At 44.7% G+C, this 27,506-nt stretch overlaps 1 protein-coding gene across 2 annotated transcripts in view; it reads right to left on the bottom strand.

The window, feature by feature from the left end:
- LOC138515904 (alcohol dehydrogenase 1-like) overlaps nucleotides 1–27,506 on the bottom strand; it is a 474,385-nt gene that overhangs the window by 20,736 nt on the left and 426,143 nt on the right. For both annotated transcript variants that reach the window (XM_069630666.1, XM_069630665.1), the window contains exon 8: nucleotides 22,529–22,667. In XM_069630666.1, the coding sequence (XP_069486767.1) occupies nucleotides 22,529–22,667 (139 nt within the window). The remainder of the gene's footprint in view (nucleotides 1–22,528; nucleotides 22,668–27,506) is intronic.

Consider the following 27,506-nt stretch of genomic DNA (forward strand, 5'->3'; position numbering starts at 1 on the left):
ATGCAGACGCCGGAAGTCCCGGAGGAGGCGGCGCCACGATACCCGAGCAGGGCCGGAAGAAGGCTACCCCAGAGGTTCAGAGACTTCATCATGGACCCAGCACCCTAGAATTGACATTGTGGCTGTTCCTGTTCCGGACGACAAGCAAGTTCTGTTTTGATTGTTTTTCATGTTCAAATGTTTGTTTCTGGGGGAAGAGGAGGAGTGTTGTGTACTGGGTACACGCATTACGCATGCGCGAGACTCATGGAGCTCGCGCATGCGCACTTGAAAAATAAAGGCGGTGCCTCGGCAGTTCGAGCCGGAGACTGGAGCCATCGCACGTCTCCGGCGTGTGTCTTTGGTGTGCCTGAGTGCGTGTGCCTGGGTGCATGCTGGATGACTCGCGGAGAGGCCCGCGAGCATACAAAATACTTCACTGATGCCTGCTGACATGTGCCCACTGTGCGCCCTTGCATCGAGCCTTATAGTGCAATATGCCTGACTGCTGACTGACCAGATGCTTTCTTCCCGTGCTGCACCCCTGTCATGCCTTTACCTGTTATGTGCATTTCTTTTAAATGCACATCCCTCTTTTTATTTACTGGTAATGTCTGTAAACTGCCCCACGTTTCCCTTTCAGACTCTTTAGACACAACGCAGCCTCAACCCTGGCCCCTGCCTTGAAGTGGGTTCTACATGGTGTTTGTTATTTGTGGGGAATTGGGGGCCTGGTTTCCACTGTTTGGTTCCTTTCGCGCATTTCTTTGTACAACGTGCGTTTTTGCACAGATCGTCACTCATGCATACTGCTTGCTTGGGGGGAGGTAAGGAGGGGAGGGGCAGGGTAGTGCTTTGAGTCGTTGGGGGGTGAGAGGAAGGTTAGTGCGATCGAGGGAGAAGGGAGGCACAGCAATTAGGGGTGGTGGCAGGGAGAGTGTCGGGGCCTTTCAATCTTTTCAAATGAAAAGGGCCTCAGGGGGGCCCCCAACAACTGCCCCCATGTTACCAATGTGTGCTTTGTAGTGCTCACAATACAAGCTGCATTTTCTCTTCCCTTGCGACATACAGAAGTGTTCGCACCTCATTGCCTTCTAACACTGGTTCCTACACATTAGCCCCTTGCTAGCACATTAGCCCCTTTCTAGCAAAGAATGGTTTAGAGCTCTTCGGTGGGCCTGTAGTGTTTAAGCTCTATGCTGGCTCGCAGTCTTGTCAATCGGCAGCTATTTACTTTATCACGGTTGCCATTTTATTGAATGCACCACACAGGTGTCTCAACCTGTTTTCGCTCTCACCAGGGGGCCCCCAACCCTCATGTTGAAATGGGCCCCCACACATCTTCAGCCATGCCTGAATGGTGGTGAGAGTGCACAGCAGAGCGTGTCAGACAGAAGGAGAGAACTGTTGTGCTCGACTGGAGATGTGTCAGGACATGGACATGTGTCAGGGCTTGTAGGGGCCCATTTCAACATGATGTTTGGGGCACTATGGCCTACAGCTGGGAAAAACAATCAGAACCACTAGAGGGGTGCTTTAATTATAATGGACAACTAAAGGTGTGTAGTGAGGCGGTTAAAAGCTACAGAATACCACAGGTCAGTAAGCCAGTGGGGAGCTGAAACACCAATGGCCTCTGAAAAGTTATTAATTGCTGTTTGTCAGCAATGTGCTAATGTACTCGAAACTAGAGTAACAAGCCACCATTTGGGCTTTTGTGCAGGCATCGAAAAGGCACTTGCCAGGCACAGCCCTAGTGGTATTAACTACTCATTGCAGGTGCAAAATGGTTCAAGTACCTGGGCATATAATACCAGTGCCTGGCAACAGCTTAAAACATTTTAACAAGTCAAACATTTTGCCTTTGTCGATGCTTGTTTTAAACAGGACTTCAGTGAAGGACACAGAGAGTGCTTGTAAATCAAATGGCTGAAGGCAGACCTGATAAGACATTTGTATTACTCTAATAACGTGTTTACAACTCCAATTAAGTCATGAACTCTCATAAGACTGCATTGAACAAACACTGCCCAGCCCTTTGAATGCAAAGCCTGATGGTAAAGCTTGATTAAAGTGAGCTCAAATAGTTCCCATGAGGAGGTGTTTTGAGCAGGTAGAGGCAGGAATGGGTGGGAATAACCATAGAGATTAACATGGACAGGCAATGGTTGGGCACACAACCAAAATACACATACAGACAATGTGTCCCTCTTAGGTCTTTCCTCCAGATCTGTACTCCAATGCAATAGGTTCTGCTTATAGGATAGTCCCAACATACATTCTTTTTTATTTATTTATTTAATGTGTTGCAGTTTAACTAATAAACTTTACACATGAGTAACAACATAGTGCATTTATAAAATTAAGATTACACAACTAAAATTTAACATTCTTAGTAAAATATCTATAGATAAATAAATAGATGATGAATAATTAAGTCTATCTATCTATCTAGACTAGACACAATCAATCATACTAATACCTCATACTTAGTTCTAACAAATACCTAAAACCCAATAACCTAAAGGATCTATAAAACAACCAGTATCATCCTACAACAGCCCTATGGGAATTACATCAGAGTTTCACCATAATTGACAATATTAACAATGTACCGGGGAATGGTTAACAAATTAAAATACATGCTTACGGAATACAGCATAGGCAAATAATTCTAACCCAGGCACAGTAGAGCATAAAAGGACCGGGAGCAGCCAAGAACGCCTTGGATCAGGACCTAAAGTTGGCAGTTTAGAATTCATATTCACAGAAATCACAATATACAGATGCATCTGGCCTAAACACCATCGTGCATGATAGAATCAAACACACCCGTAGTCGTCCTACATCAGACCCTGCAAGAAACACATCAAAACTCACCAGGATACAGAAGACTAAAAATATTTAAAAGAGCGGATAGGAGTTGGAGTTCTTACTTACAGGATACACACTTACATAGTCTCATATGGCCAAAAGGAGATACTAGTAAAGATGTGAAAAAGAGTCCGAACTCCATACCAAGGTGGAGATAATGCCACTTATTCAAATCCTGATACCCAGCTTTCCCTCTATGACCAGCCAGATGTTATATAAAGCAGTGAAAATATGAATGTTTTCAGCATTTATACAGTGATGCCAAAATAATGACTTAGGGATTGTAGCAGAGTCATGCGAATATTTTCCCATATGTTGATGTATTATATTTGTCATACTTCTGCATTGGGTCAAAACATGGCTTGCAGTCTCAGGTACATTATTGATTTTGCACAATCTGCAGGTCCTTGATGTCGATAACAATCGGTCTCTCCTGCCCGTGACCCAAAGGGTCGGGAGTTGGTCCAGTCTTAGAAGGAGTACAAAACGTCGCAATCTTCTGCCCGGACACAAATTAAGGTATTCTTGCGGTCTCATATAAGTATACAGCCTGAATTTAACAAATTCATAACTTTTCAGTGAACTAAGGTGGGCAAAATTTTCCAACCAATCCCACATATCTATTCGCTTGTCCAAGGCTCTCTGGACTTGCCGGGTGTACTCCCCTTCACAATGAGTCCATCCTATGTCAGCGAGATGTTTTAACATTATAGCAGCGGGAGATAGTGTATTTTGTTTTATATATAATTCCCTGTCTACAGCAGTCAATATGGCATTTGATGTACCACAACGCATTTTGATAAAAAACCCTAGTCTCTTTTTCATCACAGTAGCTTTTAGAGATGGTATGCCCAGTTCTAGACGCAAAATGGCCATTGGAATTCCTGGGGGCAACCCCAAGACCCTCTGCCAAAATTTACCTTCTAGGACTTGTAGCCAACTGAGATCTAGGTCAAACAAAGCCTCTAGACCATAGGTTATCATAGGAGTGAAAACCTGCACATATAGTTGGCGGGTGCCCCATAGAGTGAAACCTCCTTGCTTGTTCGTAAAATTCGCGACCAGCGATGTAACCTGAGCTGCTCGCGTCGTCCGAATATGTTTACACATGGCATAGTCACCGCTCACTTCGAAATCGATACCCATATATCGATAATGAGGGGCGTAGGGAATTATGTTCTTACCCACCATAAGGCTTACACGTGATACTCTTTTGTTGGTGAAGCGCAATACCTTAGTCTTATCTAAGTTGATGATTAGGCCATTTTGTTTCACATAATCCCACAAAGCAGTAGCCGATCTGCGTAGGCCACTGATTGTGTGATCAAAAATGACCAAATCATCTGCGTAGGCCAGAACAGTGCATGCCAATTCCCCTATTTTAGGTGGACAATTAGAAGCGGCCTTTATGGCCACTGGTATGTCATAGACATACAAGTTATAAACCAAGGGGGCCGTGACACAACCCTGTTTCACCCCCCTGTTCTGGAGCACTTTGTCTGTCAGGTGTCCTTCCTGATCTAGTTTCAGTCTGACTGACGTATTGTGGTGGAGCAATTTAAGGTAGTACAGGATGCCTGCGGGGCACCCCAGCCCGTTAAGTTTAGTCCACAAGAGATCCCTAGGGATGGTGTCAAAAGCTGCTTTAAAATCAATATATAAAGCATATAAAGGTGGTGCACCTTTGCTGCGCGCTTTGGTTCTCAACAGGTTCATGACCATTAAATTGTGACTCGTTGAGTAACCTTTCCTGAATCCGCACTGGAAAATGGACAGAATGTTTGCCCTTTCTGCCCATGATTGTAATTCATCAAGCAGTAATGAGGCAAACAGTTTACCCGTTGTATCCAGCATGGAGAGAAGCCGATAATTAATGGGATCTAGGCGATTACCTTTTTTAAATACAGGTATCAGTATTGCAGTTTGCCATGAACTTGGAATTTGCCCCTGTGCCATTATCTTTTTGAATAGTATTGCTAATAAACTAGCCCAAAACTCGGGTTGTTTTCTCATAACTATATTAGCTAGGCCATTCGGTCCAGGGGCTCTGGACGATTTAAGCATCTTTATCTTAGAGATTATGGCCATATAAGAGATATCAAAAGCCGGAAGGGGGGCCAGGGTTATCTGAGGGCCCAGTTTGTCATAAGATGATTTTGAATTTCGGGCAAGTAAAAAACTCAACCCATGACTCAGCTTTAATTGGATTAACCATTTGGTTCTTCTGAGTCTCCCTAGTTTCTCCCAGAAGTGCCCATATACTACGGGTGTCTTTAGAACAGATCGTATGGACTAATCTCTGGTGAGCCCGGGTACTAGCAATCGATTTAATATTTTTAATAATAGATCGATATTTATTTTTGATTTTCCTCGCTGCAACTCGTAATACATCCGACGGTCCAAGCTTTTTTTTACTCATACGTAATTCCCGTCTCAAATCCCTTTTAGCATCTCTGATCTTATTGTTATAGGAGCAGGGGCCACCCTCCGGTCTATGCATGCTAATGGACGGGACCAAGGCATGTGTATGAGAGAAGGTTTTTATCCAATTCTCAATGGATTCAATAGACATGGAATGGAAACTAGGTAGATTTAACCGTTTATCCAATTCGAGTGCCAATGCAGCCTGATTAATATTTTTAGCCGACCATCTAATACACGAGCCTGATTTGTTCGCATAAACTGTGCCCATATTGCACTTATCAGGAGCACTCAGTTGTAAATTTAGTGTGCAGTGGAGAGCTGAATGATCACTCCATTTGTTTGGGGATACGAACATATCTTCTACCAAAAGCAGCATATTAGGGCACATGAAAATGTAATCCAGGGTACTACAATATAGCCCATTGGACCAAGTGTGTTTCCCTGGAAAATCACTATTCGTGTATCCATTCAGCATTTCCAAATCCCATTCGCTGAACAGCCTACTCCAACGGGGTCCCTCCCTGTCTGTTTTATTATGCGTTAATAGATGTTTCTCTCTTAACTTGGGATTTTGGGGATTTTTTCCTGTCACAGCAGGGATACGACAATTAAAGTCGCCCACGACTATCACTGCTCGATTACCTGGTAAGACAGACCAAGAAGCCAGTAATTCATGCAGTGCGTCTTGGATAAGTTCACTTGCTCCCGCACGCGGAGGATTATATATATTTATTAACAAAACCCTCCCCTTGTCTGCCTGTGCTCCATATTCAACCTCCACTGCCAGCATGTTTTCACACTCATTACAGGGTATCTGCCTCGAGGGCAGAGAGCTGATCACACCTGTCAAGAGCCCTCCGAACGGTCTGCCTTTGTCACCCTTCTTAGCATAGGATTGATAATTCATATAACCATCAAGTAATAAGATGTCCATTGCCCAAGTCTCCTGTAAGCATATCAAACTATGTTTTGCTAAAAAATTGACCGACCCCTCCAAAGACAGTAAATGAGCAAAACCTCTTGTGTTCCATGATAACAATGTTAGCATTCAGTATTTAGGTATAACCTCGGGTAGAGATTCAGCGAGCCATTTTAAGACCAGCTGGACGTCAGCAACCTCAACTTTCTTTCCTTTAGATATCCAGGGGCACTCTACTGATGTATCCGGCCCATTTATTACTACAGGTTCAGTACTTAGGTCAACTTCGTCCAAGGCTGCATCCACCTCAATGTCGACAGCCCTCAGGTCTTCACGATATTTCCTAAGCATCTGTGCGGTGGATAAAAATTTGCAGTGGATTGCCGACACACAGGAATTAGGGCCTTTTAAAGGTTCCACAAACAGGAAGTCCTCTGATTTCAAAACGCGTAATTCGGGGACCGAATGCAGCCGAATTAAAAACTCTGAACGTGGCAGCCATCCACGTTCCCAAGATTTATACAGATTTTTAATCAGGCAGATTCTGTTCCCTGCGAGGTCAGGTCCATCCTTAATAGGTCTCCCAGTAGAGATGATAGAGCTAGACGGGGCTGGTTCAGATTGAGGTACCAAGTCGGGGTCCCTAGTCCGAGTTTCCTCTACCTCATGGAGGTCGGCCTCAAATCGTTCCCATACATCTGCCTGGTCCTCTGCTTCCTCCGTAGTCGGTATTCTTTCTACTTCATCAGTCAAATCCACCGTCACTGATTGATCATGTTTGGGCGGTGAGACTGGATGCGGATCTTGATGGGGGATAAGCCAACTGCTAAGGCAACCTTCTCCAGAGCTCAGCTTTTTCTTAGCTCTGGCTGCCCTTTTTTTTGCCTTTTTTGAGCGCCCCCCAGTATGCAACCTCTTATCTTCTTTAGTTCCTTGGGACATATTTGACTTGTTCTTTTGTGCTTTCTTAGCCATTTTGCGTTGTTTTCGGGAATAGAAGACTGACTCATTCAAGTCCTCGTTTCCCAAATCTTTATCAGGTATCGCATTTATTTCCACAGCGATACCTATGGCCTCCGATAGATTAATCTCCGCTTCTTCTTCATTATTCTTATCTTCAATTTGTAGCTTGGGCAATGGATTAGTGTTTGTAAGTATCCGACCCGTCATTTGGAGCAGAATTTTGAGTGCAAATTGCAGGGAGGCCACTGAGGATTGGATCTCAGCCAGTTCCTTAGCCCCAGGGAACAGGGTAGAGAGATTTCCCTCATCAGTCTCTGGGCCGTCTTCCATAGACACCATCACTAGGTTAGGGGAGGCGGACAGTCGGCCCATAGGTGCCTCATGGACTATGAAGTTGTCAGAAGACGACATAGAGATGTTCTCCGATTGCCTACCTGTGTCTTCTGATGGCCTAAGGATGTGGGGAGTCATCCCACGCTGGATACTTAGACACAGGTCTAGCAATGAATTATTGTCTATATCGTCAAAGTTAGTGGAACTCATAAGGTCGCCTCCCTTGTCATCTGATGAGACGGGATCTTCGATGGTCGTGGAGTTGCTTTCTGTTGAGGGAAGAGGAGCAAAGAAACCAGTTATGGCTCCCTGTCCCGTAGGGATAGATGTAGAGGATTTCCCCTTACTCTTTATTTTAGCTTTTTTCATCACATCATTCCTCAGGGGTGCCATCTCCACTTGTTTCTTTGTCTTGCGCAGGTTATATTTACTTTGTGTCTGTTTCTTCTCTGGCGCCATTCAGATTATTACAGAAGTCGAGGTGCCTACACTCTGGCCAATTTTCTAAACTTGGCTACACCCAAAGCCGAGCCAGATTACGGCAAGTGCCCTGAACTGGTTCTAGTAATCTGACAAGGCGCAGAGCCACCTGGCCCCAAATTCGTGGCACCCCTCAGTTAGGCCCTCGGGCAGGTGTTGAGCAGGTTGGATATAATCTCCCCTATGCAACTCCTCACTCCTCACCAACTGGTGGCAACACCGTGGGATTGGGCCAAGAGGGGGGGACTAAGAATAGAGGTGAAGGGAGTCAGATAACAGGAGAGGGGGGGGGGTATAAAAAAAGGGGGGGGTTTACTTAAAATAAATAAATAACACTACTAACTTAGTAATGAAGTTACTATAAAACGATGTGGCTCCCTCAACAACCTCTCTCCTACTCAAGTTACCCACCACGAACTCCGTCAGCTCCACTCCGTGTAGAGTCGTTCTCCCTTAAGGCGGCCCACGGCCCCGATCAGTGGCGCGTTTGGGACGCCAAAGCCGGTACGCACTGAACGCTCCGGGGCTCCTACGGCTCCCGTGTATTAAGCTGTCTTTCCTCCAGTAGGCGGTAATATGCCGCCGCAGCCGCTGAACGCCCTCAAGAGGCAAGCTCGATCGTTCGTACACAGCGCTCCGGCGAGAGACGCTGGAAAACAAAGGCAGGCACAGGCGGGCTCAGTCTCCTCCTGTAGAGGAAAGGACCCAGAGAAACGACCTTCCGTGCCTGCGTGACTCAAGCCGCACCTCGTACAATCGTGCCGTGGCAAACAGCGAACAGCGATTCAGCGATTGAGGCCGCCTCCGAGTCAAAAAAAAACTGAAAACTGTTACATACATCCAACTAAAAAGGTGAAAGGTCTTGTTGTGGTCCTTCATTGTGAGTGTGTAGGGCCACAGAACAGTGGTGAAATTGAAGAAGCAGCAGCAAAGCTGACAATGCACAGCTGAGAGGATGCAGAATGTGTGGGAGTGACAGAACATTGGAATAGACATGAAGGGGAGCACTCATACATCATATGGGGCATGGGTGTAAGTGAAGGTTAGAGTGTGGCACAATTGGAGTGAAAGAGAGGTTACAAGACTGAATTAGAGTGAGAGAATGACTAAGAGCGCAGTGTTGGAAGTGAGTGATAAGGGGTGTGTGTTGCATGGTAGAGAGTCTGGGTGAGAGTGACAGTTCAAGGACATAAGAGAGCAGGTCTGCGAGCATAAGAGCATTGTGAGATATGGGGACAACTGCAAAGTGGGGGTAGGCATGAGTGAGCAGGGGTTATTGCCATAGAGTAGCGGCAAAGGCGAGAGAGCACTGGTGAGGGCAGGGGTGGTCTCGCCTGTAGGGAGCTCGGGGGATTTCCCAGTAGGCCTCTGCATCCTGGGCCTCTTTTTGTGGTTACCTATTTTATTTCTACATATTCCCAAAGGAAAAAGATTATGGGGCCACTTTGAACATTATTTACAGGGCCTCTTTTGGTTCCCAGTCCACCCCTGGTGGCGGCAACTGCTGACTGATTTGCACATGGCTGGTCCCCTTTTGCAATGGCGCAGACGGGCTAAAAAACGGTGGTGTGCAAGGTTGCCCAGAGCAATTGCCAGTGGTTTAGATTCATTCGAAACCTTCCACCCATCACTTTTGTGGTCAGTTTGTTTCTCCTTGTGAGAGAGGGTATGCCCAGACGTGGGTCCCTTGCTCGCTGCGGCACTGGGAACCAGGCTGCACCTCACTGAGGAGGTCCAACAAGGCTGAAACATGTCTAGGGTTGCTTGGTTTTCTGTGCAGAGGGGATCTGGCCCAGCAGTTCAGGCTGGGCTGCTACCTTCGGTAGAGGCAGCTGCTGACTGATTTGCACATGGCTGGTCCCCTTTTGCAATGGCGCAGATGGGCTAAAAAACGGTGGTGTGGAAGGTTGCCCAGAGCAATTGCCAGTGGTTTAGATTCATTCGAAACCTTCCACCCAACACTTTTGTGGTCAGTTTGTTTCTCCCTGTGAGAGAGGGTATGCCCAGACGTGGGTCCCTTGCTCGCTGCGCCACTGGGAACCAGGCTGCACCTCACTGAGGAGGTCCAACAGGGTCGAAACATGTCTGGGGTTGCTTGGTTTTCTGTGCAGAGGGGACCTGGCCCAGCAGTTCGGGCTGGGCTGCTACCTTCGGTGGCGGCAGCTGCTGACTGATTTGCACATGGCTGGTCCCCTTTTGCAATGGCGCAGATGGGCTAAAAAATGGTGGTGTGGAAGGTTGCCCTGAGCAATTGCCAGTGGTTTAGATTCATTCGAAACCTTCCATCCATCACTTTTGTGGTCAGTTTGTTTCTCCTGGTGAGAGAGGGTATGCCCAGACGTGGGACCATTGCTCGCTGCGCCACAGGGAACCAGGCTGCACCTGACTGAGGAGGTCCAACAAGGCCGAAACATGTCTGGGGTTGCTTGATTTTCTGTGCAGAGGGGACCTGGCCCAGCAGTTCGGGCTGGGCTGCTACCTTCGGTGGCGGCAGCTGCTGACTGATTTGCACATGGCTGGTCCCCTTTTGCAATGGCGCAGACGGGCTAAAAAACGGTGGTGTGGAAGGTTGCCCAGAGCAATTGCCAGTGGTTTAGATTCATTCGAAACCTTCCACCCATCACTTTTGTGGTCGGCTAGGATAGAAGCCTTCTTCTTTGAGTGGATTGATAGTCTGTGTTGTCTTTGGAGCAGGCGGCAGCCCAGTCTGTCAGAGGATGTGCTCAAAGCCTGTCACATCCGCTCAACAGCTCTGCACTTGTGTTTCAGAGAGGCTAGGTCGGAGTCATGCCAGCTGTTGTGCTTGGAGGCAGGCTCCATGCAGATCCTCATGATGGGGGCAAGGATGAAGATGGAGAGTTGAAGGTCACTAAGGGCTGTGTCTTTGTAAGGGTCAGTGGCAGGAGTGGGAGGGGGAATGAAGGTGGTGGCAAAAGCAGCAACTGACACTTGCTTCATTGGTCGAATGACGGAGAAGGAGACAGGCCGTGTTTGTGGGGGCTTTGCCCGGGGCGCAAGGAGGTCCAGGTGAGAGGACAGGAGAGCATTATCAGACGGAGAGAGGTGTAGTGAGAGGGTTGGGATTGGAATATCTGCTGCACCTTTGGAGCGGAGATAGATTTTCTACACATGTTGGACAGGTTTAGTTCAAGCAAGAACACCAGTGACAGACCCTTATTAAGTGACAGACCAACTAATTTACCAGGATTGGCAGTCCCAGTTAGCCATAGCAATGAAAAGATAGAATGAAGAAGCTCCAGTGGTGTGGTGTGATGAATTCCCCATTCAATGCTCTGATTTCGCTACTGCCATTAGATACAATACATGGCTCACATAGACATGTTGGGCCTCATTACGAGGCAGGCGGTTCCGTAATCAATGGTGCCGGTACGGAACTGGCACCGTTCATTACGGGATGCCTGATTACGAGGTCCCCTAGCGGGACCCGGAACAGACGTCTGGTAAAACCAAACGTCCTTTCCGGGTCCCGCGAGGGGACCAAGGAGCTAACAAAGGGCCCGTTATTAACGGGCCCGTTATTAGCTCCATCCCCATTTCCATTGAGCCCTATGGGGGATCAAATGGGAATGGGGAATGGTTTTGTGCATGAGGAATTACCGGGTCCTCCAAGGTCGGAATGTCCCGGTAATTCCTCATTCACATAACCTGGTACTGGAACCCGGTATGGAAGCAGCCATGCCCTTATTAAGGGCATGGCTGCCTCCATAGTCGTAATGAGGCCCGTTGTATTGAAAACTATGGCACACTTACAATCAGCACACAAGGGGCCTCATTACGAGGTTGGCGGAATGGATTTACCCGCACTGGTATTGGTGCCGGTACCAGTAAACCCATTCCGCCGTATTACGAGGTTCCCTTGCGGGACCCGCTCAGAACGTCTGGTCAGACCAGACGTCCTTTGCGGGTCCTGCAAGGGGACCATGGAGCTAATAACGGGCCCGTTACTAACGGGCCCGTTATTAGCTCCATCCCCATTCCCATTGAGCCCTATGGGGGCTCAAATGGGAATGGGAATTGGTTTTTTGAATGAGGAATTATCGGGTCCTCCAAGGTTGGAATGACCAGGTAATTCCTCATTCAAGGGACCTGGACACGATTTTGGAGGCAGCGATGGCGCTAATAGCACCATCATTGCTACCTCCAAACTTGTAATGAGGCACAATGTGTTCTCACTGTAAAACCTCTATATCAATTCTCAATTATTCTGGGCCACCTCTTTCCTGGTATGAGAAGCAAAGGTGAAGCAGTACACAGTGAATGCTATATAGTTAGCATTATGTTTGCTGGACCATATGTCCTTGGTGAAACGGATGTTCTCCTTTCAGGTCATTCAAGGACCTCCCCACTACTGCAAGGAAAGCCACTCCACAGACATTTGTGACAGCATTGTGTGATCGAGAATATCCCAGCAACATTCTTCTATTCCCATCAGCCACTTCAAACCAGTTCTATCTACAAAGAGCATTTGAAAACACCCGCAGTCATTCTTCCTGCCAAGTTGACATTTAGCCGGCATAGTTTATATCACGTGAACTGCCATAGATTCGTCCATACTACAATGCCTCATTAATTGGCACGTCATGCTTGAGAATCCAGCAAGTTGTATGCCCCACTGGGTACTACTGAGGACTCTGGCATTACTCAATGATTGTCAAGACATAAGTGGTTCTCGAATGATTATGAGTGGTGGCACTATACTGGGCTATAGCTGGCACAGTTGAAGACCTTGAATGCTAACCAAACACGCTTGCAGAGATTTGGTACAAATGGTGGTCCGAGTCAACCCTGGCCCACAGTTTGAATGCACAGAATCTAAGTGCAAGCATGCAGTTGTTCCTTAACCTGTGTAAAGAAATTCCAGTGGGTATGAATTGGGGGTAGAGGTGTGGGCGATAGCTATCAGAATGTTGTCAAGGTTTAATGATCAATGAACAAGTCAGAACTTGAGAAATGTGGTTCAAACAGGCTTATGTTAAAACGCAAGTAGGCCAAGGATTAGAGTCGGCTGGGTAAATGAATGAGGTGGTTGCAAAGAAATAAACAGGGAGCAATTAATTGGCTTGAGGATGGTAATCGGCCAGTACATCCCTCAATTCCCTGGTGCTCCACCTACTGGCAGTCAAACAAAAGTCACACAAAGTGAGTAGGGCTTTAAGTATTCCCTACACTTCCTTCTTGGCTTTGTTGGTTCTTTCTGCTGTCATCGTTTAAGTCAACATCCTGAGTTCTCTATTGGTTATCCGCCTGACCTGCCAGACTTGAGGGGCCTGGTATTGTTTCAGGTGATGTCATGCATGTGAGGCTTGATCAGTTCTTATTGGTTCCAGGCAACATTTGGTGTTAACCCTGGAATACTGGTGTTCAACTATTTCACAATCATTTCCAAATACAGGATGGGTAAGTGCTCTTGTCACAGGACTTTAATCCCCTGGTCTAATTAAGTTCTCTCCTATGTCCATACTTCTTCTCCTCCTCTATGTCCCACAGGTATCAGGCCCAATTTGGCTTCACTTTTACCTTCTCTGCTTCACCACTTGGTGATTTTGTACCTTATCATGAGCTGGGCAGCAGCCCTAAAATGCGGCGGTAACGATACTACCGCTGCATTAAAGGACTGGCCCAAACATGAGTTGGGCCCTGCCAGGACATATCCACCTCCAGCTCTGAGCTGGAAGTGAAAGCGCCAGTGGAGAAGGCATTTTCGGCACTAATAGAACTCCCAGCCCCATTGGGTCCAAGGGAACCAATGGGGCTGTGGAGAATGGGGCTCAACCATCTTACTGCAGCTCGTGATCTGGCACTAATAGCGCCAGATGGAGTAGCAGTAATGCTATTTGCATTGGCGGTATCCCAGCGCTATTACCGCCGGGATACCATCAACCTCCTGATGAGGCCCTTATGTTTTCACTGCTTTTCCCTCTCTTCCAGACTTTCATTCCCTTTCTCCTCCACCATATGTCCTTCTAAGCTCTACTGTTTACTTCCTTCTCCACATCTCTCCGTCATTCTTTCCTGCCACCGCCACTCTCTAGTCTCCCTACCAAGTCTCTTCTCTCTATTCCACCGTCTCCACCAAGAAACTAAACTGAACTATTAAATAGGAATTAAAAACATACTTGTTCAATAAAGACACTGGCTGAGGCTGTTACTTTTTTGTTGTTGAATTTTTACACTGCCATTAATATCTTCTTGTTGCTTGTTTGTCATTTGTTATATGTGCGCTTTGAGGCCTAAGGGCATATAGCGCGTTATAAATAAACAAATAAAATTCTGCCCTGCAGGTCTCACTGCTCTGCTACACCGCCTTTATTATCTGTTCTCCCCTCACACTTGGTTCTCCCTATTTTGTTCCACCTCCTACACCCTCCATTCTCACCTCCAAATCTCGTTGCTCTGTCTGCCTCCTCCAATTCTCTCCTCCCTTTTTACTCTGATAACTCGTGCCACACTACCTTTGCCTAACCCCTCTTCTCTTTACTCTTTACTTGTTTCCCTTTCTCCCCTACCACCAACATCAGTCTCCATATAACACCCAACACATGGAGCTTGGAACGAGGTTGACTTGTGTGATCATGCATATCAGCCTAGATGGTCTTTGAATTACAGATTGCAGTGAGCTGTGCTGCACGGCCCACAGAGTGAAAGGTTTGGTGAGTGAAATTTCAATTTGTATCCTCAGCTACTGGGTAGCTCAACGGTGCAAGTTCAAAAAGCGGGAAATAGTCCAGTTTGCCTTTCTTACAACTCTGGCAGCTGCAAATGCTGTTCGCTCCTCTGTGGATTGCTGCTTAGCAGCATGGCGTCTCTCCTGCTCCACAGCAAAGTTTTTAGGTGTATCGCAATGAATTAGCTAATGGAGTGGACCCCTGGGCACAGAGCCACTGTTGTAAGTTTGTTGGCTGCAGATGGCAGGACCCAATGGTTGTTGAAATACCCTGCTATTATAGATTGATGTCTTTTTCACAAGGCCATTGGCAACAATCATTTGTCAATTGATATGCAATAAAAGTTTGTGTACTTCAGACCTCCATTTTATCAAGGGAGGACAGCTCTATGGCAACTCGTGGGCCTTGGAAGCAAGACCATGCTGAACAACGCAGGCTCAAATCCTGGATCCGTGCCTGAAATCAAGCGTGTTATAAATAACCTGCACTTGCACGATCTGACGGTACATGGCCTAGTAGGATCGTTCCACCCTCTCCCCCCATGCCTTATTGTGCCCTGAGGCACACACGTGTATAGGCGCATAATAAACGACCTATAAAAAAAAGAAGAAAACTCTGGTACATCTTCAGGAATAATTATGTTTTGTACAGAAAGAGACTTCTAAGGTGGGCTTTCTAACAAAGATGCTGGGTGATGGGAACTAGAGGAAGGATCAGGGTAATCACATTTTCATTGTGTCTTGAGTCTTGCAGAAAAGGAAGAAAGACTGTTGCTTAGACCATATGGTTTTGCGAAATGGGAAAGATAAGAGTTATTTCTTGACCCGTACCCAATTGCTATTCCTTCATCGCCTGAACAGTCAGTATTGTCTTTTACCTCAAACCTGAAACCTCTGGCCTTGGCCTCAGTACTTGCTCCTTTCAGGGCCCCCATCACTCTTGAGGCTCCTATTTCTCCTGTCTTGAGTACAAGTTAGTCTTTGGGAGGGATATTACTTACTAGGCTAACAATGGGCTGGGGAGCCTGGGGAACCTACCCTTTTCCAGCTGTGGACCCTACATCATGCAGCGGATGGTGGCACCTGGCCCCAAAGTTCACCTTAGCCCCACCATTCAGCTCAAAACATGTTGTGGAAGTCGAGAAGGTTCTCATGATGGCTGTAATCTGGCTGCCACATTCTGATATCATGCACACATACTTTTAGATATGCTGGGGTGATTCTGAAATAGAATGAACACAGCCGGATGAGTTTTTAGCAGTGTCTCTTCTTAAGCCCTCCCTTCTATCTCTCATTGACACTGTGCTTGTGCCAGTAATGCCTACAAAGAGTTTTTGAATCCTCATTGTAGGGGAGGGAGCATGGATTGCACATTAATAATTGTTGCTGACTCTCTGTAACTGGGAGGAGATGAGCAATTTACATTATCCTAAACCCTTTAGTCCTGCTCATTCTTCCTGTCTGCCTTGAATCAAAGTCTGCAACTTCTCCTACTGCCCTGAATAAAGTGGACAGGTCCTTCTTCACTGTAATCTGAAAAGATTGATACTCCTGTGCATACGTGCAGCAAACAACAGGGACCTGTGCGCGATATTGCCCTACTGGAGAACGGATGATGGCTAAACAGTATTAGGACACCAGCAAAGCACAGAGATGCTACCATTGCTGGTGTCTTAATCAGCTGCCAAATGCATGTCTCTTTACCTCAGATTTCTGGAATGTCTGGGTCTTTGGGCATATTGACATCTGATAAAGCTCAGCAGTGATGTTATGCACCCTCGTCTGAAAAGTGTACACGTGCACCATCACTCAGTTACACTCAGGAAATGTCAACCTACTCTCAAGCCAATTATTTTGATTTTCCGTTCCTTACGAAAAGATCACATGTGTGTATCACACGTAGGAATGTCATCAGACTCCTCTCATGCTAGTCATTGTCCTTTTTTGCTGCCTTTTTCAAAATCATGGGTCTATCACAATCAGTAAAGTCACTAATGTGTTCTACTCCATCACAAAACAGTTTGTTTATGTATTGCATGCTTTAGCTAGTCACTGTCATGTCACCCACAGAAAAAGTAATCACTCAGTTGTATTCGGTGTTCATAAATAGATTCCTTTTTAAACCTGTCACTAGTGTTTTCTGCCAACTTACCAAAAATCACTTTTGTATCACAATGATGACAATAACTATATTTTTCATCTCTCTTCCAAAGGTTTTTTTGTGTTTTATTTCCTGCATAGTGAGTTTACTGAGCCCAAATCTAGCCGTCTGTAACAACAAATCAATGCACATCCCTCTGAGTTGCATGCAACCATCGGATGCTTATAAGGGAAGGACTTAACACATTGCAACATTACCTTTATTACTGGTATACTTTTAAGGATAAAGCTATTAGTCAATATCTTCAGTTAGCGAGCAGCATATATAAGTGATGAGTGGGGTTCTAGGCAGAAGAGCAAGGTGGGCTGTAAAGGGTGGTCGTCAAGATAGATAATTAGTTGGGGACAAGTCAGGGGAGGAATGGCAACATTTCACCTGGGGGCAAGTTTACTTCTTTGGCCCATAGTGCAATGGCCCAAATCCAGAGTGCAGCAGACCCAACTTCCAGAACAAGTAAATACCAACCAAACCCCCTCCTACACATTCTCAAGTATATATAGTAGATATTATTGACATTACTTCACTTTTATGCTACTTATTTTTCAGATATGGTTTCTTAGAGACCCGGACTCCTGTAAATTCGCTCACTGATGAAACATAGTACAATTATTTCACCAGGATAATATAAACAATCGGGATGCTAGGATTTGAGCCCTGTTTTCAATGTCTTACAGTTTGTTACTTATTTGACTGATGGCTACACCTCCTCCCATTCCATCCAATCTTTAGTTTTAGAACAATGTAAAGAGGTGGCAAAACTAGAGAAATCATTGGTAGAGCAGAGCCATTGCTGAGCCAGGGAGTCTCAGAGTAAAACATGAGCTGCCACAGCAAAAGACCCATACTTGGCTTCCTGCATCCCCGCCACACAACACAAATCCCATTCAGCACCCTTCGTACCCACCCACACAACCTAAAACCTTCACTTTTATTCATGCCTCCGCACCAATATGCTTACAACACATTGTTAAAATAATAATTATTTATTGAGTAACACTACAGAGTATTAACCCATATGGGTTAGGCTATCTCTACAGATAGTTATGGAAAATAAGGCACAGTGATGCAAAGTGATTCGCTCAGTATTGCATAATATATGAAATGTGGAAGGTGGAGATTTGAGCCCTGTTTTCCTGGTTCCACAGCTTCCAATTCAGAAAGCAGGGGAGACTTCATCTCATTCTATTTCAACTTCAATATTGGAAACAAAAACGGTTTGCTGCAAAGTTGTTATTCAAGGGCTAACCTAGTATACTGTTCAATAAATCTGGTTTTCAAATCACTACTGTGTCTACAAGGGGGCACGCCTATTCATCATCTGTATCTTGAGGCAAAAACATCTGTGAAACAGCCTAAGATTATGATTATAATGAAAATGCACTGTAATTATAATCTTAGTCTGTACAATTGTGTGTACCTTCAAAGCACCAAGTCACATGATAAAGCAACCGAAAAAATATGAGAATTAGTAATTGAAACATATGTTCATAAAGCAAGTATGCATCACTTCCCACAACCAGGTGCAGTGGTATGCAGGTCAGGCATAGATCTTACCAACAGTCAACTGATCTTCTATTACAGATGTGTACCTCTGTCTCATTTACCCTATTTCTCTTACCATCATCCTACAGTGTCCTTCCCCTGCACCAATTGTTCAATACCACCCCTGTATCTTACAATTAACTTTCAGACCTACATTCCCCTTTTACTCCATTCTTTAACTATGAACTAATTCCCCTTCCCCTACCTTGCACGCAGCTCTTTCCTTTGCCCACATTGCTGAGTCACCAATTCCTTGCTACTCCTGCCCTTTAATTACCCTTCACACCATGACCATTCCTTGCCCCTCATCACCTTGTGTTGCCCTGGATCACTTAAAAAGTAGACCACCTTCATTTTCCAGCCAGCCTCTGCCAGACACTAGAAGAAGCAGTAGTCATGGTCTTGCTGTTAATTGTGACTATTGCATCTACACTGGGACAAAGCAGAGGGAAAGACAGAGAGGGAACATGGCTTTGTTTTGTGCTCCCAAGTTGCACTTTCTCAGAAAGTTAGCTGCATAGTTCAACTCATGGAATCAGACAGAACTGCAAGGGAATAAGCCGTGGACCTGGTGATGGTGAGAAGCAAGCGTGGCCTATTATATTCATGTATGTTTTCAAATAAGGTGGAGTGTGTGTTTGTTTCAGTTTCAGTGACTGGGTTAATGTGTTTGAGTGGATTTGTGACAGTGGGCCTCATTACACGGTAGGCGGTAAGGGTTTACCGGTACCGGTATTTTACCGGTACCGGTAAATCCTTACCGCCTTACTACGAGGTCCCTTTGCGGGTTGGGGATTTTAACGCCTGCTTTTTGCAGGCATTAAAAACCAACCCGCAAAGGGACCCAGGGAGCTAATTACGCAACCGCAATTTGCGGTGCCGTAATTAGCGCCTTCCCCATTCCCATTATGCCCTATGGGGCAAAAATGGGAATGGGGATGGGCAATGGTGGAAGGGGAATTACCGCCCCTACAACCTTGGAATGGGGCGTTAATTCCCCTTTCCACCAAGGCGGTGCCGGTATTTTACCAGCATGAACCATGGCGCTAATTGCGCCATGGTTCACCGCCTACCGTGTAATGAGGCCCAGTGTAAGGTAAAGGTGTAAGGATGTACTGGAGTTCATGTCACCATGTACCTATATATTCAAATCTTCTGTTGATTGCATGTGTGTCTTTTGTTTGTCACATAAGAGAAGAGTGTTCTGGACAAGGCAATGAAAAACGATCCCAGACTTAGAGGGTCATTCCGAGTTGGGTGGTAACAGCAAAATCATCAGTATTTTGCAAATACTGTTGCTTTAACCAGTCATCCGATTCAGGGTTTAATCAAATACCATATATGATATTCCAAGGGAATACAGGCAGTAGTATTTTATACATAAATATTTCAGAAAAACCACCTATTTCTACCTCCACTTTTGAAGGGCCCTACATTTTTTACATCTTTCTTTTTACTGTACAGAACAGAAACACGGGTGCTTCCCTTCAATAGAATGAAACAAGTTTTTACAAAGGGCGGTGTTGAGGTGGTATAAAAGTGGGCATCTCTGATTGCCTGCTTTCGAAACCTTACCCATATAATGCTTAAAACGGACAGGATTGACCTTTCTGTGCCTAATAAAAAGTAACAGTAGTGATGTGAGCCACTCATTTTCACAATCCATTTCCATTTCCCCATTCACATTGATGCTGAAAATGGCTGAAATAAGGGATAAAAAACGTTGTTACATTACCTCCATAGGAGGTGGTATCTCTGAAATAGCACTGGAGGTATTCCAGAAATACCACCTCTGCTGGTAGTAAACTTCCAATGGCGGAGCCAGTAACTTTCTTCAACGGTATTACACATCTGACCAACTCTGAATGACCCCCTTAGTTTGTAGTATTCTAATAATCAATACCTGAATATTACAACTTTATATGTGTGTTTTTCAACTGTGTCAATAAATAAAATATCACAAACAGCCCAACAGCCATTTCTATAACCACTAAATAAGTAACATCCATGGATGATATTAACCTCTTTTTGTTTGAGCACACTGGTGATAATGAAATTCACTAGAACATAGGTGAAGCATATGTACAAAATCATACTGAAGACAAATTGAAATAAGATATGGACCCTTACTTCCTTGGCAAGTTGGAGTTGTGATAAAATGCTGTGGATTGTAACAGAACAATGATGTATGCCTCGCCCCATTGACATAGAATCTGAGCAGGGTTTTCAGCAGTCAGTTATGTGTGGTAGGCCAGATTGTGAATGATGTTGTCTTTTTCAATTATTTATTTTACATTTTGGAGCTCTGGCTCATGGGGCAATAGCCCAGTAATTTGACCCTTTGTCCCCTTGCCAGTCCGCCCCTGGGGCAAGTTAAGGAGATGCATCTGATGGGTGCAAAGAATGTGCTCCTTGGAGAGGAGAGTCCTGATGTATGTTCTATTGGATAATTCCAAAGCCTTCTGGTGTAGATTAAGAGTGGTTGTTTCCAGTTGTTTGTTGTTGTTGCACCAAAAATTAAGCAAAACCCTTATCTTTTCCATCTACACCCCCAACCAATTCTCACCACTTTCCCTTTCAGATCCAGGTGAGCACCTACAGATAATGCAAATGACAGCGATGTGTGGTAGAAATCCCAATAACATAGGATAGATAACTCCTGGTGAGGTGATGGGTTGACAACTAGTGATGCTGTCATAGTATTGCCAGTAAAAAATACTTTGTTTTTGATGCAGCTGGCTTAGAAGGTGATGTGCGCTTGTAGTGGTAGACAGTCAAGTTTAATGAGCGTTGGAATTAAATGGTTGTACTTGCAAAGAACTTTGATACAGCAAGCAGCAGCATGGAAGACAGTTCTCGAAGGTGGTAGATTAGCAAGCCCTTGAGACACATGGTGAGCAGCCAAGTCTTGAAGCACTGGCTTTGTTCTTTGTGCTGAAGAGCAGGAATTCGGTCCTAGTGGTGTTCACTTTGAAAGTGGTACTAGACCTCCAGCTCTGACGTAGGGTGAGGTAGTCCCTCAGTTGGTGGACACCTTCAACGTATTTGTTAATCAAGCCAGTCACTGTCCTTTTCCTCTCGTTTCCAAACCAAAAATGCATGTGTGTGCAAAATATCTGACTTGCGTTAACTAAGTTCTATAAGCCTATTCCCATTCTAATGATTGCAGTTTTCACCTCATAATTCGGTGTATGTAAAACACACTATAAAATCACTGATTTCCTGATGCATAACATTGATGTCCTGCCCCTCCATGAAAAAATGCCATTTGTAACAATCAATCACTGTGATTGTCAGTTTCGCCAAACGGAATTGTGTGTGTGTGTATTATAATTCGAATTCTAACTTTAATCTAGTTGTAACTAAAAATTGACATGTTCTAATTTATTTATTTATTGTGCATTTGTAAGGCACTTTTATATCAAGTAAATTGTGTTTCAAAGTGCCTTGCATTCTAGTTCCAACCTAACTCTTATTTCTCTATCTCTGCACCAGCCCTAACAGCTCTCTCTTGCCACCCTGAATGTGTCCTCCAGGATAATAGCACACCTTAGAAACATATGCTCTATTTCTCCTTTAGGACGAACCGTGAAAACTGCATTGCCTAAAACTGAACTAAAGTACAAGAAATATACCTGGTCAGATCAACCAATATTCGGCTGATCTGGAGTTTTGGATGAGTCATTTTACCGATTGGCCACCAACTTAACGTAACTCAAGGAGCAATCCTGAGGTGCCCAGACGTCGAAACACCAGGGCGTTCCTAGATGTGCCCCTAGTTTTTAACAAAAAAGGTCATGATTTACAAAGCAGTTTTCAATGGGATTGGGCCATTGTAAAATGCGTTTGTACATCAGCCCCAATGACTCATCACAAGTTGCTCTTCATGCAAGTTCTGGTTCCAGGTCATGACTGTTTGCTGTTAACCAAAGTCGCAAGCTTCTCTCAGCGCTTATTGGCCCCTACCTCAGCCAATTGTCCTTTTCTTTCTTCCTCTCTTTCTACTTCTCTCTCTCTCTCCCTCTCCCTCCCTCTCTCTCTCTCTCTCTCTTTCTCTCCCTCTCTTTCTCCCTCCCTCCCTTTCAGCAACAATATAGCATCAGTCAACATATTGAAAATGTAAAAGGCTGTAATAAAATATCTGAATAGTTCACTTAATTAAACTCACCTCTTGCCGCAGCGCAGGAGATCAATCCCCTCATTAATTTTTTCAAAAGGGAAGGTGTGAGTCACCAACCCCTCCAGGTCAAATTTCTTCGCCATGTAATCAGAGACCAACTGAGGAATGACATCTTTGCTCTTCCAACCTGAAAACAGAAACAATAGGAAAGGCGTATTCAGATTAATATGTGTGGCATTTGTAATGGCCATGGACAAGCAAGAGGGCTCAGTGTAAACAGCTCTTTCTTGATGGATCACTTCCCCCCCCTCTTCAGAGATGTCAGGAGGACTCACACCTTGAGCGTTTTCGATAAAAGCTCTTAAAACAGAATATCTAACTGTGCATGCGCCAGATTTCTGTGCCATTTGATTCTCACTACCAGTGCATTGTTTTTTTCTTCGTCACTCCGTTTCACCATATGAAGCTGGTTAAGCCTCTGCAAGAGCAATCTTCCTCGGAAGTTTGAACTTGTTTTAACCAGGGGGTTTCAGCATCTTTGCCAGCGCAAGTCAGCGCGATGAACTTGCCCGTCAGAGCAGACATTGGATGAGGCTACCATTTTTTTGCAGAACATTTTTAAAATGCTGACTTGTATGTTTTACCTTCCTTGTTAAAGACAGTACTATTATGATTATTAAAACCTTTATTCGACACAAAGTCATCAGGTTACATTATGCAAATATAAAATACATTGAAATCACACAATCAATTATCATAAATACACAAAGTAAATAACACAGGTGAAAGATATAATAACAAAACTTATATATGGCTGCTAAAAAAGAATATTCCAACCGTTCGCCACATAGCCACAAATAACATAGCAAGATGGCAATGAACTGTCCCAAAAGGGATTACTGGGACAGCAGGAGAGCTATACTCAGAGCCTGTTGCCCAGTTGAAGTGGTACAATTTTTCTCCTCAAGATCCATGATCTATGCAAAAAACAGAATCAACAGTTGTGTCCACCATGCACTCCTATCTTGAGAAATTAAAAACATTCTGATTGTATTTAAATAGCAAAAACATTGCTTAAAACAAACTTAAGGTGCAGGGGAGATACCAGTCAACCCTGGCATATGGGTTGGGAGATAAATGCAAAACGAAATAAATTCCTAAATAAAGGAACTCCTGTCCCCTGCACACTTTCACAAGCTCAATAGATGAGCCAAACAGTTAAGGTAAACTAATGAACATCCTCTAGGTATGTAGTTTTTAATGTTCAAGCAAACAAATTATGATAAAGAATGGTAAACATCAATACATAATTTTTAGAAAATGATTCTTCTTTAGAAAGGAATTTTTCTTCAAGTGTAGTTTTTATTTTGTAATGGGCCCAACGCGTTTCGAGAAAAACATCCCTTCTTCAGGGGCATATTCAATTTTTCAATTTTTCATTTAATCACATCTAGAGAAAGTTTACAGAAAAACACATAATTACTTCTAATGTGCTGGTATGTCAAAAATGATTTACAATTATTTACAATTCAAACACATCACTCGCATGGGTTACTGTGTTTTTAGGTACCTATATGCACATGATTAATATAATGGTAAAAGTGGTTTCATTTCCTCAATAAATAAACAATATAACCTCAATTTACACACCTATCACACGGGTGTGTAGCCATAGCTTGTGTAATCAAGTTTAGAGTAACATATCCGGGTTTAGCAATGCGTTATATTCAATGTAATTGCATGCTTACATACTCATAACTCTAGATTGTACATTGTTATAGGAGTCCATTCAATGGGCCTCTTTACGACCCAGGCGGTAAGGGGTTAACGGTGCCGTAAAAGGTGGCGGCGCCGTTAACCCCTTACCGCCTAATTACGAGGGGAGGTAATTACAGTACCGCAATTTGCGGTACCGTAACTACCACCTTCCCCATTTCCATTGAGCCCTATGGGGCAGAAATGGGAATGGGGAAGGGCCAATGGTGAATGGGGAATTACCGCCCCTCCAACCTTGGAATGGGGCGGTAATTCCGCCATTCACCATGGCAGAATCGGTAAAATATCAGCGGCAACCATGGCGCTACTAGCGCCATGGTAACCGTATGGGTCGTAATGAGGCCCAATGTCTATTCAATGTTTATTCAGTATCCCCTATGTAATGGGTATAGATCAATGAGGGGTGAGAGCCTTATTAGTTACTATCCACACAGATTCTTGTTCAAAAGGAAGCTAACACATCTATCTAGTGATGGAGTTCTATTTAAAAAGAGGGGGGTAGAATTGTAGTTGGCTAATAAGGTGACAAGACGGTGGTTGATGATAGTTAACGATCGTCTAGATGACAGATAGAGTGGATAGAGAAGTCTCGTGTTCCGTGGCTGTCAATGAAGCCAATGGTAATCTAAGAAAATCATAACAAGTGACTTATAAAAGGACGTTACAGAATCTCATTAATACAATTAACTTGTTACCTAAGAGTGACAAGGTCATAGTGAGAGGGTTCTCAAGTCCCTAGTGGATATCTGCTTACCTATGATAGATTAGCAAAGTAGAAGGAGATCCTCAGCCGCCGTATCCGTGTGTGGAAATGGCTAGCTAAAATGGCCGTTTAAAAAGCGGCACTGCGCTGTGACATCATGACGTTTTAACATAACATGACGTCCCTCATGTAAACAAGGTGATATCATGAACGTGCACGTAAGCGCAAGGGTTTGTTCAAAACAATAAAGGTTCGATTCGAGCGGGATGAGTAGTAATTAAGCGTGAAAAGAGGTAAAGCTTATCCAGTGACTTATACAGACAGTATTGCTAATTTTAGTCTAAAAATAACGTGTAAGGAAAAAAATATAAAAGAATAACATAAATATCCACTTATCCACTTTATTTAGGAAGTTATTTCGTTTTGCTATGCAAAAAACAGGCCATACGGCATTGCAGTTATTTGCATATGTCCCTTTAGGATAGAAACAAAAGCACCTGGAGAATTCTTGGTTCTTGGTATAACAGGCTGAGAATAGCTACCAGACGACCGAGTTGTAGATGCCTTTCTATGGCAACGGAAAGATATTTCACAGATATTTCACAGATGTTTTCAAGTTAGAACAAGATGGAAGCTCATGCTGTCTATGATGTCACTCAGAACTGAGGGGAAACGCAACTCCTGCTGCTGATAGTTGCCCGGCTACAATTTTATGATGCGCATGTCCCTTTCCCACTCCATCTACTGTCCACATAAATCAGCATTCCATGGGGTGTTTAAGGGAGTAATGAGGGATTCAGTGGTGCATCTATTGAAGCTGCGGGGAGTGGCTTTCCACCAAGCCCCAGTGGCCTCCGTTCATACCTGATGCACCCTTGCCCATGATTTCCTGAGGTAGCTTGGTGGGGCCGACCGTGATAAGGGCAGTGCAATAGCTCGGAGTTCAAGCTGACAAACAAATGATGAACAGCAGCAAAGTATGAGCTTTAGATACTTGTCAACCAAGTTGGATTGTGCCGGCAGGAGACTTATGCCCACATAATGCACCTATGAGGATTTTTTCTTACATTGGTGGAGCCTGGTGAGTGTGGCCACATCTCCGGAGCTGTGGATCTAGTTGTCGATAACCTACATCTGAATAGTTAAAGAAAGTAGAGTATTGCCAGTGACACACTGAAGCCATAGATGAGATAGTAATTGTGACGACATACCCAGCCCTACTTCTTCCACCCTACCTTTCAGCTTCTTCAACTTGCACCCTCAGTGAAAGACTGAATGATGTGCGAAAGGGAGTGGAATTTTACCAAACCTACTGCACCTCCTGAATCGCTCCACCCAGTGGTCGAAGTGTACGAAAAGAAGTGGTGGACCTATGTTCCCTAGTGGCCTGCCCCCACTCCACACAAACCCCATCGCCACACATACCCACCCGCGCACAATACAAACCCCAAGCACACGCGCCTGCTGTTTAAGGGACTGTTCAGCGCCATGAACTGAAAGTGCAAGTTTCAACTTCTTCCTACACTTTTATTTTAAAACAAAACCATTCCGGAAAGTATAGGAAGAGTAAAACTTAATTACAAAAAGTAGACGAGCACCGCTCCCAACCACTCTCGCCCTCTTGGAACGCTGGCTCCACCCATGCTTGAGCACCATAGTTGCTATCTTATTCACGTGTGCTAGCTGCAGCTATGGGTGCCTAGTTCTTCCCCCATTGCTCTTGAACAACTGGGGCAGGAGCAGCACTTTGCCCAGGGGAGATTCGGATAGTGTGGACCAAGAGTCACGTGCAGGCCCCGCACTGTCAAGAAACAGGTCCTTTCCTGACGTGAGTGGGGCATCCTTTTCCAGCTGCTGCTTCTCTGAAAGGGGAACATGGAATTGTGGGAAAGTGTCGCAGCCACTCATGCCCCGTCCCCCAGGTCAACAAATCCTTTGTTATTCACACTATCTTCATTCTGAAGAAAACACCTCAAATGAACAGAACTTTAATTCATTGCGGCAGAAGGCACACTGAACAGCATTATATTGGCCTTTTCTTAAAAAAAACCCAGCTCTGTTAATGTGGCATGGTTTATGTGCAAGTATTGTGCTCATTAAACATAACAGCAAGAAGCCTGGCTTTGTCAAAAGGCACATACCCCCTGCCTGGTTGAGGCAATACGTTCTTGCCTTTTTGCAGCAGGCCCTCGGTCTACTACAGCTGTTAGTCTACCTGGTGCATGAAGCTCTATGTGTTTTTCAGCAGGCCTGTGGCCTTGCACTTGACTCTCTGTCTTTTGCAAGAGGCTATGCTGCACAACGCTATCCCAAAACCATTCACTCACACATATTGTACTGTGGAGGTTTGACCCTGGAGCATTTCTATCATCATATCCCATCATAATTTCTGAGAAGCATGGGGATTGAGGCATGGAGATTGCTCATAGAGCCTTGTCAGCCTCTGACTGTGAAACACAAGAAGAGGAGGAAGTTGTTGAACAGGAAACTACTGTAGTTGTGCAAAATGTGGGTGAAGAACACAACTAGGTTATGGGTGTGGTGTAG

The sequence above is a fragment of the Ambystoma mexicanum genome, chromosome 6q (assembly GCF_040938575.1).
Source record: "Ambystoma mexicanum isolate Mex_15411 chromosome 6q, UKY_AmexF1_1, whole genome shotgun sequence".
Lineage (NCBI taxonomy): Eukaryota > Metazoa > Chordata > Amphibia > Caudata > Ambystomatidae > Ambystoma > Ambystoma mexicanum.